Source organism: Anthonomus grandis, chromosome 6 (assembly GCF_022605725.1).
Source record: "Anthonomus grandis grandis chromosome 6, icAntGran1.3, whole genome shotgun sequence".
Classification (NCBI taxonomy): Eukaryota; Metazoa; Arthropoda; class Insecta; order Coleoptera; family Curculionidae; genus Anthonomus; species Anthonomus grandis.
The window spans coordinates 31,034,685-31,047,396 of NC_065551.1; the positions used below are offsets into that span (position 1 = coordinate 31,034,685).

A 12,712-nucleotide genomic window follows, 5' to 3' on the forward strand; every position below is an offset into this window, starting at 1 on the left:
TGCAACTAAAGTCTCCGAGAGTTAATAAATTGGGACCCAGAACAAGGGATTAAATGAAGAATAGAACCATCAAGAGAGAGCTATCAATAACATAAATGTTTCAAATATTACGAAAATGCGTCGCATCGACAAAGAATCTAATTGATAATAGACCTCGTTGGAGATGGATGAAAGCACTTGGCATAAGACGAGCTATTAAGAAACACAATATTTGACGCTGTGGTCATCAGACAATTACTACGCCTAAACAGACGTAAAATACGTCTAGTGATTGGTATTATAAATGGACAGTGACACATACGATTCCATTCCTACACCTCCCAAAATCCTAAATGCTCGCATATGGTTTTTGGTTGTGTCTAAAATTATTGAATAATATTGACGTATTATAGTGATTACCACAGGTTATCCTAATTCATCCTCCCTGGGTTATCTAATCTGAATCACGTTTTCTATGTGCTTTACAACAGCACAGGCACAGCGAGTTTTAATTCACTCCCAATAGGTGCAGATGAGGGTTGAGTCAACAGTGATTTTCAATAACTCCAATCAGATCCGTCTAGCCTCTCTATATTAAGTCTTAAATCTAAAGGAGTCACCTTCTGTTCCTTAGCGTCTTGATGGGTTAAAGACATTAACCATTATCTCTATTTTCTATTGCAATCAAAAGAAGTTTTACATATCCCTTAAGAAATCATGCATATTTCCTTAACATTTTCTTGTTTGTCTCTTAATTTTATTAACATTAAAGTTTAGTGATAATTTTCTCTTGTTCTTCCTGCATTACTTTCAAATTGAAATTGTATTGTTGCATTTTTCTATTCTTCACAAAGCCCTAAGGAACAAATAAATATAAATCACAAGTGAATTAATTATAAATATACAACGGCAAAAATAACTCCTGTAATTATGTTATCACTATGACATTTCCAAAACTATATTTTTATCACTTGTTTGGTAACTTACACAAAAGCCTCTGTATATAATTTTAAAAGGTGCCAATATATTAACTATGACCTTCCGTTATATTAGGTACCCTAACCGGTATGTACACATATTCACTTTAAATCAAAACAATAACAAATACAAAACAGACGTACGAGACCATCACCTGTTTCCTTTCTGCCCTCCTTTGTAAATGCCACAATTAATCACTTGATATTGGGTATCCTTATACGAGATTTTACTATGTTGCACTATAAAGGTCTAAATAATTCCGGTACGAATAGAAACGTTCACTTTTCGTCGTACCATTAGCGTGAACCACGCGGTACTGGGTCCGTCTGCGAGAGTAAAAGAGGTGTTTAGGTTAGGTCACTCGGCTATTTTAATATGCTAAACTGGGTTTTGTAATTTTATCGGCCGCAGACTTAGTGGTAAATTACCCATACAAAACGTGTACATATGTAGCTTGCATATCTAAATTGTATGGGTCGCATGAACAATGTAAATTTCCTTATTGAATTTTAAAATGGGTACCTCATTAGAATAGCTAATAGTTAACACACTATTCGCTTGATAAAGATATGCGCTGATTTCTAAAAAAAATGTGATGCAAAGGCAGTATTTAGAATATAATTTAATATCCTCGGTATTAATTCGAAATTGTGTTTTTCTATTGAGAATTATCGAATTACGTATGAAAACACTCATTTTATAAGAATTCTTCACTTATTTAAACTGCGTCCAGGATACAGGTCTTAGGAGAGCCAAAATCTCGACTTTTTAGTCAGTTTTTCGGATATATCCCTGTTTCAATTTTTTATATTCTTGGCAATAATTTAAAATGGTGTTTTTCTATTGAGGTTTGTCCCATTATGTATGAAAATACCCAATTTTATAATAATTCTTTGCTTATTTTTAAGGGATATATGAATGAGAATTCGACTTTTTCACCTTTTTCTATATCATGGTTTTATTTTCTTAATAGTGTCTGGATCTCCTGGAAATAGTGTTTTTCTTCCGTAATGCATCTAATTATACCTGGAAAATAATATGTTATTATCATGCTACTGCGATTTACCTGTATACACCTGGCAGCCCAATAACTAGACAAGGAAAAAGGAGGCAACTTAGTGGATGCATGTAGCACAAGTTAAATACTTTTGATTTGTACATAATTTATTGCGCAATGGAATGCGTGCAATGTTGCTAAACAATTAATTATTTAATCATTAATTAATTATACTTTGCACATGATTTTTCAGAAAACGTTTGCAGAACCTATTTGTAGATGAAAAAAATTGTTTTAACCTGTAACGTGATCAGTGAAGGTCATAGTATAGGTTCCTCTACTATTATAGAGACATTTACTCGTAGCTGACAGCTTAAAATCATAGTACTCCTATCGAATATTCTTTAAAAAAATGCTAATTCATTATGAAAGTATGGGCCTTCTTGGGAAATATTGTGTATTGTGTTGCCAATTAATTCATGAATTCATGGAGCAATACTAATTGAGTTTGTTCTTATAAAAAGTGCCTTGCAAAACTATTTGTCCATGGACTATTTGAGATGGAATCAATAAAATATCACATAACAACTTTTAGGTAACATTTATTTGTACTAAAACATAATACAATTTTATATATTGATTTTATCGAGCTGATGAACTTTTGAATAATATATACTACATGCATGTGACGCGTATCACCTAACATTGAGTTTTTTACAGGGATGTTTTTTGTTTGTAGGCATTTACTTTATACAAGTTAATATATATTAATATTTTAACTAAGTTTTATATTAACTTGCATATTACAATGCGAATAGAAAAACAAATCCCAAACGATGAATGCAAGGTCATTTGTTTTTATATTGGAGTGATACTAAGAATATACTTGTTGAAAAAATCATAAAATAAAAGTTTTTGTAAAACCTTAATGAAAAAGTTAACTGAAGATTCCTACAGGAATGTTCCTTGAATAAAATAATGATATAATAATTAAAAGTATGTCTGTAATCTTCAAGAATAATTTAACAAACCAGAATAATATTATCTAAATATTTGTTTGGTATAATGGACTAATATTGTATCAACTAAGAAAATTTTTCATAAGACACGCTTAATTTACTCATTAGGGATCTTATATCTCCTATCAGCTATTTTGCAAAATTTAAGAGAAATATTGCACAAACCAATACAGCAATAGACTGCCTGAAACAAAATAAAAATTGGCTTTAAATTAAAATGTTCTAATATTTATATTTAATCTATTTTAAATCAATTAAATATTGAAAATGCTCTCCTCCAACTTCCATACAAAGCGGAGACACTGCTCGAAATTCTCGGGCACATTATGTAACATTTCAGGTGTAATTTTTCGTGCACTATTCGTTGTCGCAAATATTCTAAAGAATCGGACTGCATTGCATAAAATTTGAATTTTTAATGACCTCACAAAAAAAAGTCAAGGGGTGACAAATCAGGAGGTCTGGCAGGCCGTTCAGTTGGATCTCTCCGTCCAATCCATCTTCCATGACGATTTTCATCCAAAAATTCCCTTTCGGCAGAGGTGCTTCGTCTTGCAGAAAAATTAAATTTTCTGACCAATGAGCGCCATTGGTTCCTCAATGGCAGTAACTAAAGTAGTAGTTTCCAGTTTCTCAATAGTAGTTTACAATAACTCAAGGTTAAATTTCTATGTAAAAAATATGGCTCAATAATGCGGTGGCCGAAAATTCCAGTGCATACATTTAATTTTTCGGGATATTGGGTATGTAGTTCCTTAAATGATCTAGGATTAAAAGCCGACTGATATCTGCAATTATGTCTGTTCACAATACCATTAAGGAAAAAGCTGCATTTTAATATCAATAAAGTGCCTAAAATTTGAAGTGCATTTTTGACTCAACTGCATGTTGAACTAATCAAACTATATAACTATCTAACTGCCTAAATAAAAATAAGTTTTAGTCGAGGCAATTGAATGATGAGATTCTTGGCTCAGTAGCCTAGAATTAAGAAAATATTGAACAAAAACTAAACAAATGCAGCAATACACTGTCTGAAACAAAATAACAATTGGCTTTAAAATATCAGTATAGTGCCTGAAATTAGAAGTGCAAGTTTAGTTTAACTGCCTGGAGTAATCAAATGCTATGACTACTTAACTGATTAGATAAAAATAAATTTTAAAATTCTAGGCTCACTTGCCTAGAATTGAGGAAATATTAGACTAAAATAAGGCAAATTCAGAAACACACTGCCTGAAACAAAATAACAATTGGCTTTAAAATATCAGTATAGTGCCTGAAATTAAAAGTGCAAGTTTAGTTTAACTGCCTGGACTAATCAATTGCTATGACTACTTAACGGATTAGATAAAAATAAATTTTAAAATTCTAGGCTCACTTGCCTAGAATTGAGGAAATATTAGACTAAAATAAGGCAAATGCAGAAACACACTGCCTGAAACAAAATAACAATTGGCTTTAAAATATCAGTAAAGTGCCTAAAATTTGAAGTACAATTTTGACTCAACAGCATGAATTAATCAAATTATATTCTAACTGCCTAAATAAAAATAAGTTTTAGTCGAGGCAATTGAATGATGAGATTCTTGGCTCAGTTGCCTAGAATTGAGAAAATATTGAGCAAAAACTAAACAAATGCAGCAATACACTGCCAAGAAAATGCCTGAAACTAGAAGTGAATTTCTAGCTCAACTGCCTGTACTAATCAAATACTATTACTAACAACTGCTTTAGATAAAAATTAATTTCAGTTAAGGCAGTTGAATGATTAGATTCTTAACTCAGTTGCCTAGAATTGAGGCAATATTGAACTTAAATTAAGCAAATGCAGCAGTACACTGCCAGAAACAAAATAACAATTGGCTTTAAAATATCAGTAAAATGCCTAAAATTTTAAGTGCATTTTTAGCTTAACTGCCTGGACTAATCAAATGCTATGACTACTTAACTGCCTAAATAAAAATAAATTTTAGTCGAGGCAATTAAATGATGAGATTATTGACTCAGTTCCCTAGAATTGACGTAATATTGAACTAAAATTAAACAAATGCAGCAATAAACTGCAAAAAATAAAACAGCAATTAGCTTTGGAATATCAGAAGTGTCTGAACTTAGAAGTGAATTTTTGCCTCAAATGTCGGGAATAATCAAATGCTTTGATCACTCAACTGATTAGATAAAAATACATTTTAGGATTCTTGCCTCAGTTACCAAGAATTGAGGAAATACTGGACTAAAATAAGGCAAATGCAACAATACTCTGCCTGCAACAAAATAACAATTGGCTTTAAAATATTAGTAAAGTGCCTAAAATTTGAAGTGTATTTCTAGCTCAACTGCCTTGACTAATCAAATGCTATAACCACTCAGCTGCTTCAGATAAAAATAAATTTTAGTCAATTGACTTAAAATACCTTTAAAATTTTACCTTTAAAAATCTATTGCTAGATTTTCAAGTCTTTGGTGTCTATAACACTATCATAAGTTGTAGGTTTAATTATTCCTCAGGACCTGATGTGATCCCGTCGTAATTTGATCACTACAGGCATGTATACGATTCATAAGGCGTTTAAGAAAAAAAAACACTTTTTCTTATATTTTTATCTAATAATGAGAAATTGTATATTAAAATTATTAGACCATCATCTACTCAATTGGCATGGAAGTACAAGCTTATAACAGAAGTCAACAGTGGCGAATCTTATGCTATATTCGGATTTCCTCTTGGACGCTAAAGGCGTAAGCAACTAGGAGCTGTTTCTATTGATTTTTCAAAAGCATTTGACAGAGTTGGTCAATATTTGACGATGCAATGCTATCGGCTGCTTTTTTTTAAATTACGCTGCCAATATCAAATCTTAATAAAACTATGACGTGTTATTGCTATCATGCATATCATTCTTGCAAACTCATGCCTTTATATAATACGTAAATTTGGATGATTAATATCATATATAATTTTGTAAAATTACTTTCATTATTTTATAGAAAAGAACCCATTGGTATTCTAGTTTGCTTTCGGTTTGTACTTTGCGTAACATTCTCAAGATTTTAAGATGCTTTAATAAATATGATGTGTTAATACATTTCAAAAAATGATCTCACCCTTTTGACATTATTTTATATCTACATTGCAATAAATTTTCTACTAGTTAAAGGCAATTTCACGCCGTGTTTTTATAACCTAGAAATATTGAATATTATGTACATTTTTAAAAATTTTGTCATGTCAAGTAATTTTTAAAAGTTAATATCAATTATAATTATAATAATAATGGAATTAAATTCTCTGTACACTACAATAGTAAAAAAGAAAATACACCTTGGGGATTAACAAAACAAATACTGGGTAATCTAATGCGCTGCACAAATTCAGATACGTTCAGAACAGGTTTTTGAGATATCTTTATTTTAAGAAAAATTAATGCTCATCCATTTATGGTCTCATATTGGTGCATGCTTATTAGCATTTAATTCACTGGTTTGTTGAAATGTGACCAATGAAATGTGTCATCAATTCTACGCAAACGCTAGTGATAGATTCAAAATAGATTAAACATCAAACTGAAGCAAATACGATGTATGTAAGTTTACGATTAGGATTCTCGTTACAGGGATACAATTTAGCTATTTTGTATGTAGAATAAATTTGGTTGATTCGTAGATCTTTCTTTTTATTATTAATTAGTTTCCGACTATTTACGATACAAGGAGTAGACAATTTTAAGTCATTATAAAGAAAAAAATTGTAGGAAACTAAGACCTGATCCAAAAAGGATAATTTTATCTAAATATAGTTTTCACCATGGAATTTCTTGTAAAACAAACATTTAATTAAAAAACATACCATATGGTGCAAATGTGATATTAGTGCTAACATAAAATTTTAATTAACCTTATACCATATTAGGACTTACAAATATACAGTTCTTACCAAGTATATTCTTCGATCACGGTATTCCTATTAAAGTAGTATTCTCAATTTATCTAAAACAAGTGACCCTGATCATCATAATATTCTATATATTATACAAAAAGACAAATAACTTCTCTAACATTTATTAAAATATTTCATATAGGTACCTATTTTGAAAATAAATATAATTTATGCCTTCTTTGATAGCCTCTAGTAATACTGATACATGAGAATTTATAATACTATTTAATATATTGTACAAGATCCCTGAATTAGAAAAAAGATGGATTATAAATATTTTATGTTTTTATATAGAGTTGTATTCACTGTATACAATGCGTTGTAATAAATTTATAATAAAACCAGTGATGATGTTGAAATAAGTCTTACGAAAATTTTTTTATTTAATGTAGTTCTCATGTTTATTGGCATTTTTCTAAATGTAATTTCCTTTAAACACTAGCTCCCGTAATTTTTTTGTAGTCAATTATCAATTTATTACTTTGGGACCGCACTGTATAATTATTAACAAATAAATAAAGATATGTAATATTCACATCCTCTAATTTATATGATTCTACAAACTTTGATAGTTCAAATAGCGTTCTCTGATTGTTATTTATGTAATAACCCTGTTTTTATTTAAATAAAGAATTAATAAGTTTTAATTCAATTAAGCAATCTAATTACTTACATAAAAACAATAAATAAATGAACAGCTGGCTTTGAGTGATATAAAGTATAAAACTTTAAAGGCGAACTAACATTGACAGAGAAATTTGTAAATTGGTAACTAACTGACGTAAACTTCTTTTTCACACCAAGATTATAGATTAAGAAGATTAGAGAGAAATTAGGTCTTGAAGTATCACTAATGGTTTATTTCTTCTATTTTAAGTCACATCACAAATATGTCATTTCGTTTCGAGCAGGGTCATCTGAATGTGCTTTTCACTCTACAAGAAAGTCAGATTTCTTATGAACATAAACCAAAGAGAAGCTTATTGGCCACATTTTGTGAGTTAAAGAATTTGAACCTTAAAGTATCTCTTCATTTTGGAAACATGCATTCTGATTGTCACGTTATTCAGCTCCACACTATGGAACTCTTCAGACTCTTGATCTGCCTCTCTTATATTAGGATCATTTCCGCATTTATATTCTTTTTTAAGAATGAACTAATATATGTCGCTCTTTATATTCCATCGCTTTTTTATAACGCCGAAGTCCATTATATGGAAATAATGTAATGAAAATCGTATTAAATATAAGATTGGCTTCTTAATCAAATTAAGTCTGTGAGGTTGCAAATTAATTGTTTCAAGTGTCCTTGTGAAAAATAGAACAAAATGCACTTCTACAAAGAGGAATTTAATAATAATTCTGGATGTTCTACAAGTTCAGAGGGTGGGGTCAAGGTCAAACAACCGTAACTAATATTCTTGAGGTTTTTACATACCAGAGAACCAGAAAGTCTTTTATCTCTGAAATGGTACGACGCACCCCTAAAAATCCCTCCTCCCCCCGTCAAAGTGCCAATAACAGAAAAAGAGTTGGAAAGTCTAGAATCATAACAGACATCCCAGAAGAAATAGAAATAATAAAGTAGAAGGAATTAAGAAGAGAAAGTAATAAGAATGAGAAAATAGAAGCCAGTTTTCAAGAGGGTTCATCAGATTCGGAATTCATAAATCAAGATGACGCAGATACATATTTGGAAATGCTAAATTGTCAATATATATCTTGAAGTAGGTAACTACAGCCTTACACAATAGACGAAAAAAATAAGGGGTATTACGTTGCAAAAAATGTAAAAGTTACAAGGCTGATTCTCAAAGTTCAATTTCTCTAAAAAAAAAAATTATAAACTTACATATTTTTTGTGGATTTCAAAAATTCTAACATTTTCACTTTGGAGGCGAGCGACATTGTCCTGAGACAACCTGAACGCGAAACAGTACGATCAACTAACTATTCAATATTAAATCTCGAGCTAAATATTTTATAGCGAATTTTGAAGTGATACTTTATTGAAAATAAATGTTTAATAAAGTGTTTTCACATTGTGTATAATTGTCTCCAGGTACAACAACATACGTCCCTAGGTATGTACATAGTGGTGTTGAAAAATGGGTAACTTTTTGGCCTCTATCAATTAATTTTTTCCTATCATAAAGTTACGAAATGCTACTAGAATTTAAAAAAAAAAAAGAAATCTGGTATTTTTTGACAAGTTTTAAAAAACCCATCCCTAGATAAGAGTTTAGCTGTATTGCACGAATATTATTCATAAAATTTGTCATTTAATGTATATAAAAGTAACATTAGAAGCTCTATGTAAAAAAGAACCTACGTCGAATAGTCTATGATTCTTCATTCTCTATTACTCCATATCATCACTAAGGTGATTGTACTTCTTTAAGTCAAATATTGGTCCATGGCAAGAATTTTGAACCTTCTAGATTCTCCACTTTAAGTTTAGAATCCAAAGGTAAATGTTGACTAACGATTGAACACCAATAATTCGCATAGATTTTTTCGCTTCACAAATATTTGTCTACCAAAGTATACGATAGGAAGAGAATATAATATATAACTTTTGAGAAATGTAGCTAAAGCTATGGCTGTAGGATAGTCCTTTCTTAGGCAACATCAGGAATTATATATTTTTTACTGGCAATATTTGTTGAAATAACAATCCAACTATTTAGATACACACCTGTGAATGCAGCCTTATTTTAGGTTAATTTGATATGTCTAACAGTCTGTCTGTGTGAGTTTGTCTTAGCAGTTGTAAATTGTTCGCTTTCCCTTCAAAAAGGACGTAATAGTAAAATTAATTTAATTTTAATCAGAAAAAAACACATTTAACCCTCTCCACCATGCTTATATAATCAATAGTTCAATTAGTAATTCGAGGAATTTAATTTCTTTTATCATTCAATAGTATTCAAAGAGACTCAGTGGTAGAGTTAACAAGTTTAACAGTGTCAACGGCTCCAGAAATCTAATACAAGTGGGTGAGATAATATCAGATTCGTATTGAGGTGCCTGAAACTAGGTAATTCCCTCTACCCGATATTTTTCGGTATGGAAAATGCCTTAAGAGTACCGGAATTGACCATGGAGGTCTTTGGTATTAATGGCCCAAGGGATCTTCTGGCATTTGAAAATGACATTCAATAAAGTTGAAAGACAGTCGGAAGTAATGGGTCTTAAAATTAACGAGGATAAAGCAAAGTACATGTATGTTGATAAAAAAACGACAAGAGATAAGATAGGGCAAAACGTTAGAATGACAGAGTACAATTTGAACATAATCAACGAAGAAAACAGTATATCCGACGAAGTCAAAATAAGAATCCAATACGGCTGTAGATGCGTACATGCTCTAAAAGAAGATACTAATAGCAAGAATCCATCCCAAAAATTAAAAATGAAAATGTATAAAATAGTCATACGACCAGTGGTCACGTACGGAGTAAGACTTAAATTGATAGTCTATTATAGTGATTAGTGTTCCGAATGAAAAGTTCGGTGCAAGATATTTGGACCATGCCGAGTTCTATAGGTCTATAACAAACCCGACACTATCAAAGTAATTAAAAGTGATCAAAATGGTTTGAAAACAAAATCCGGAAGGGCGGAGATTTTTAGAGAGATCACGTCTAAGACATTGTCCTATTCTGAGAGCAATGGGAAGAGAATACGATCCTGAATTGTTGCAAAATGGAGAGAGTTGGAGAATGTTCATGCAGTTAGCTAAGGTGATAAAAGTATTTTTCTGTTTTAACGTTAGTACCCTTTTAAAGGTTTATCCTCTTTATCTGCATTTTGACATAAATATTTTAGCCTGATTTTGTCAAAAATTTTACCGTATCAAGATGTACTATCAGCTTAATTTAAAAAGAAGCCTTCTTTTAAAATTTTTCATTGTTTCTCCTAATTATTTTATGTTTGTGCAAGCTTAGGCAAGAATTTGTCTTTATTACTTTTTTAATCTCTCGACTCCTGTGAAAGTGGAATGTTTTATTTAGTTTTTTGAAAGCATTTTACTAGCCTTAATAAATCAATTTCTACAAAGTAAAAAATCAGCTCTTCGAACAACCTAGTTTAATAAATGGGTTAATATTATTCCTTATTTCAATTTGCTGTTAAACCCATACATTAATTAGTTTTAAAACTGAACCTAAAACTAAAACTTAGATACTAGTTGGAATGATTAATATTTTAGCACATAACATTCACCTTTGCGCACCAATATTACGTACACATTTAGAAAACAGGACAAAATCAACTTGACTAGATAGATGTTCGTAAAAATAATATCACAATAAGAAAAAAAATCACAAGACACATTTATGTTATACGGCACGTTTAAAATCGCAATTTATAGTTAAATATGTGATAATTTGAGCTGAAAAACCAAAAATCATATACTACAGAAAGCATGGGAAAAATTCACATATAAAATCAGTCGGCTACGATGCAGCTCTAGACTAAAGAACAATTTCTTTGGTTTGAACGGTGACCTTCATAATACTGGGTTTCGGAGATCTGCGTGCGTCTTCAGGTCTGCCGAATCTCTTGTGGGAATTCCACGTGAGTAGAAGCTGATCTTCGTTTGAGTTTTCGGTTTCCGATGTATCCACCTAAAAGCCATATATTTAGACATATTTAACTATAATTCAATTAAAATTACCATACCAATTATTATTTTGATATTGTGTGTTCATAATGCTTATAAAATTAAAAGAAAATACATGCTTTGAAAATGTATTAAAATTACTTTTTAAATCTTACTCGCAAACTAATAGCAAACAGTAGTAAAAAACTAAAAAAGAAAAAAATAAAATAAATTGACATTATTTATTTTTTTACGTGTCTCATTTATTTACGTTTACTATCTTACAGTTTGGCACTATCTTTGCCTTATTGACGCACCCCGTAAATCGAGTTATTACTCACTTTAACCATTACATATCGACGTACACATTTATTACTTTGATTTTGAAATGACCTTATAATAATTCATAAATTTAAAAAGCATCGAAGGCAAACCGAATCTGCAACACGTACGTGTGCATTTATCAGTTTAATTTTTATTTCTGACGCCTTGAGAATATGAATAACCATTCCCAGTATAATTACAAACTCTTTAGTTTTAATATTTCAATTAAAAATGGCCTTACCGACATTCTTCTACCATCAATATTAATATAAATTTTCCCCGAAGATCCGGATGTTTCCGACGATTCGGAGGACCGATTGCTTAAGCTGCTGCTACCCAGCAGCGGTTTCGTTGTGCAATTTGATTTTGCGCAGTCGCTATCAGTATCTTCATCCTGAAATATGTATGAATTTTTTATTTATTAAAAAAAATCTAAAAAAAAGTGTTTACTTGATATTTTATTTGCCGCCACTTTCTTTCAATTAAATTCGAAGCCGAGGTGGAATGTTTCTTGTTTATTTCTCGACTCGGCGAGCTGCTTTGTGAGTTTTTATCGCTTTCTTCCGAAAACGCTCGCGTTATAAGTATTCTTGGTGACCTAGAAATGAACATTTTAAAAAATCATAATACTCAATACCCTGTTGTTCTATTGATTATTCAACTGCAGCTGTTAGCTAAACAAACCGGTAAGGCTTTTAAAGGTAATTTTGCATTCGGAAGCGTCGCGAATCGTGTATCATTTGGGTATAAGGAAAATTATTAAGAGCGTTTAAAAACAACGGTACTACTAAACATATTTCTTATCTTATTGTATACTTTTATGCATAGTGTAACGATACTGGAAACGCCGAGAATACCAGCTGATTCTC

The 12,712-nt window shown here is 30.9% G+C and overlaps 2 protein-coding genes across 5 annotated transcripts in view; both read right to left on the reverse strand.

Moving 5' to 3' along the window:
• LOC126737324 (scoloptoxin SSD14-like) overlaps window positions 1-1,300 on the reverse strand; it is a 38,002-nt gene extending 36,702 nt beyond the window's left edge. Inside the window, exon 1 of one of the 2 annotated variants that reach the window (XM_050442186.1) lies at window positions 1,112-1,300. The gene's annotated coding sequence lies outside the window, so the exon portion shown is untranslated. Of the gene's footprint in view, window positions 1-1,100 lie in introns of both variants that reach the window. The other variant, XM_050442185.1, reaches the window with a different exon arrangement.
• A 1,304-nt stretch (window positions 1,301-2,604) lies between these two features.
• The window catches only part of LOC126737191 (tachykinin-like peptides receptor 86C), a 133,249-nt gene continuing 123,141 nt past the window's right edge, over window positions 2,605-12,712 (reverse strand). For 2 of the 3 annotated variants that reach the window (XM_050441953.1, XM_050441954.1), the window contains 3 exons: window positions 12,294-12,441; window positions 12,085-12,237; window positions 2,605-11,544 (listed from right to left, as the gene is read on the reverse strand). In XM_050441953.1, coding sequence (XP_050297910.1) covers window positions 11,392-11,544; window positions 12,085-12,237; window positions 12,294-12,441 — 454 coding nt within the window. In that variant the 3' untranslated portion in view covers window positions 2,605-11,391. Of the gene's footprint in view, window positions 11,545-12,084; window positions 12,238-12,293; window positions 12,442-12,712 lie in introns of those variants that run through there. The other variant, XR_007660968.1, reaches the window with a different exon arrangement.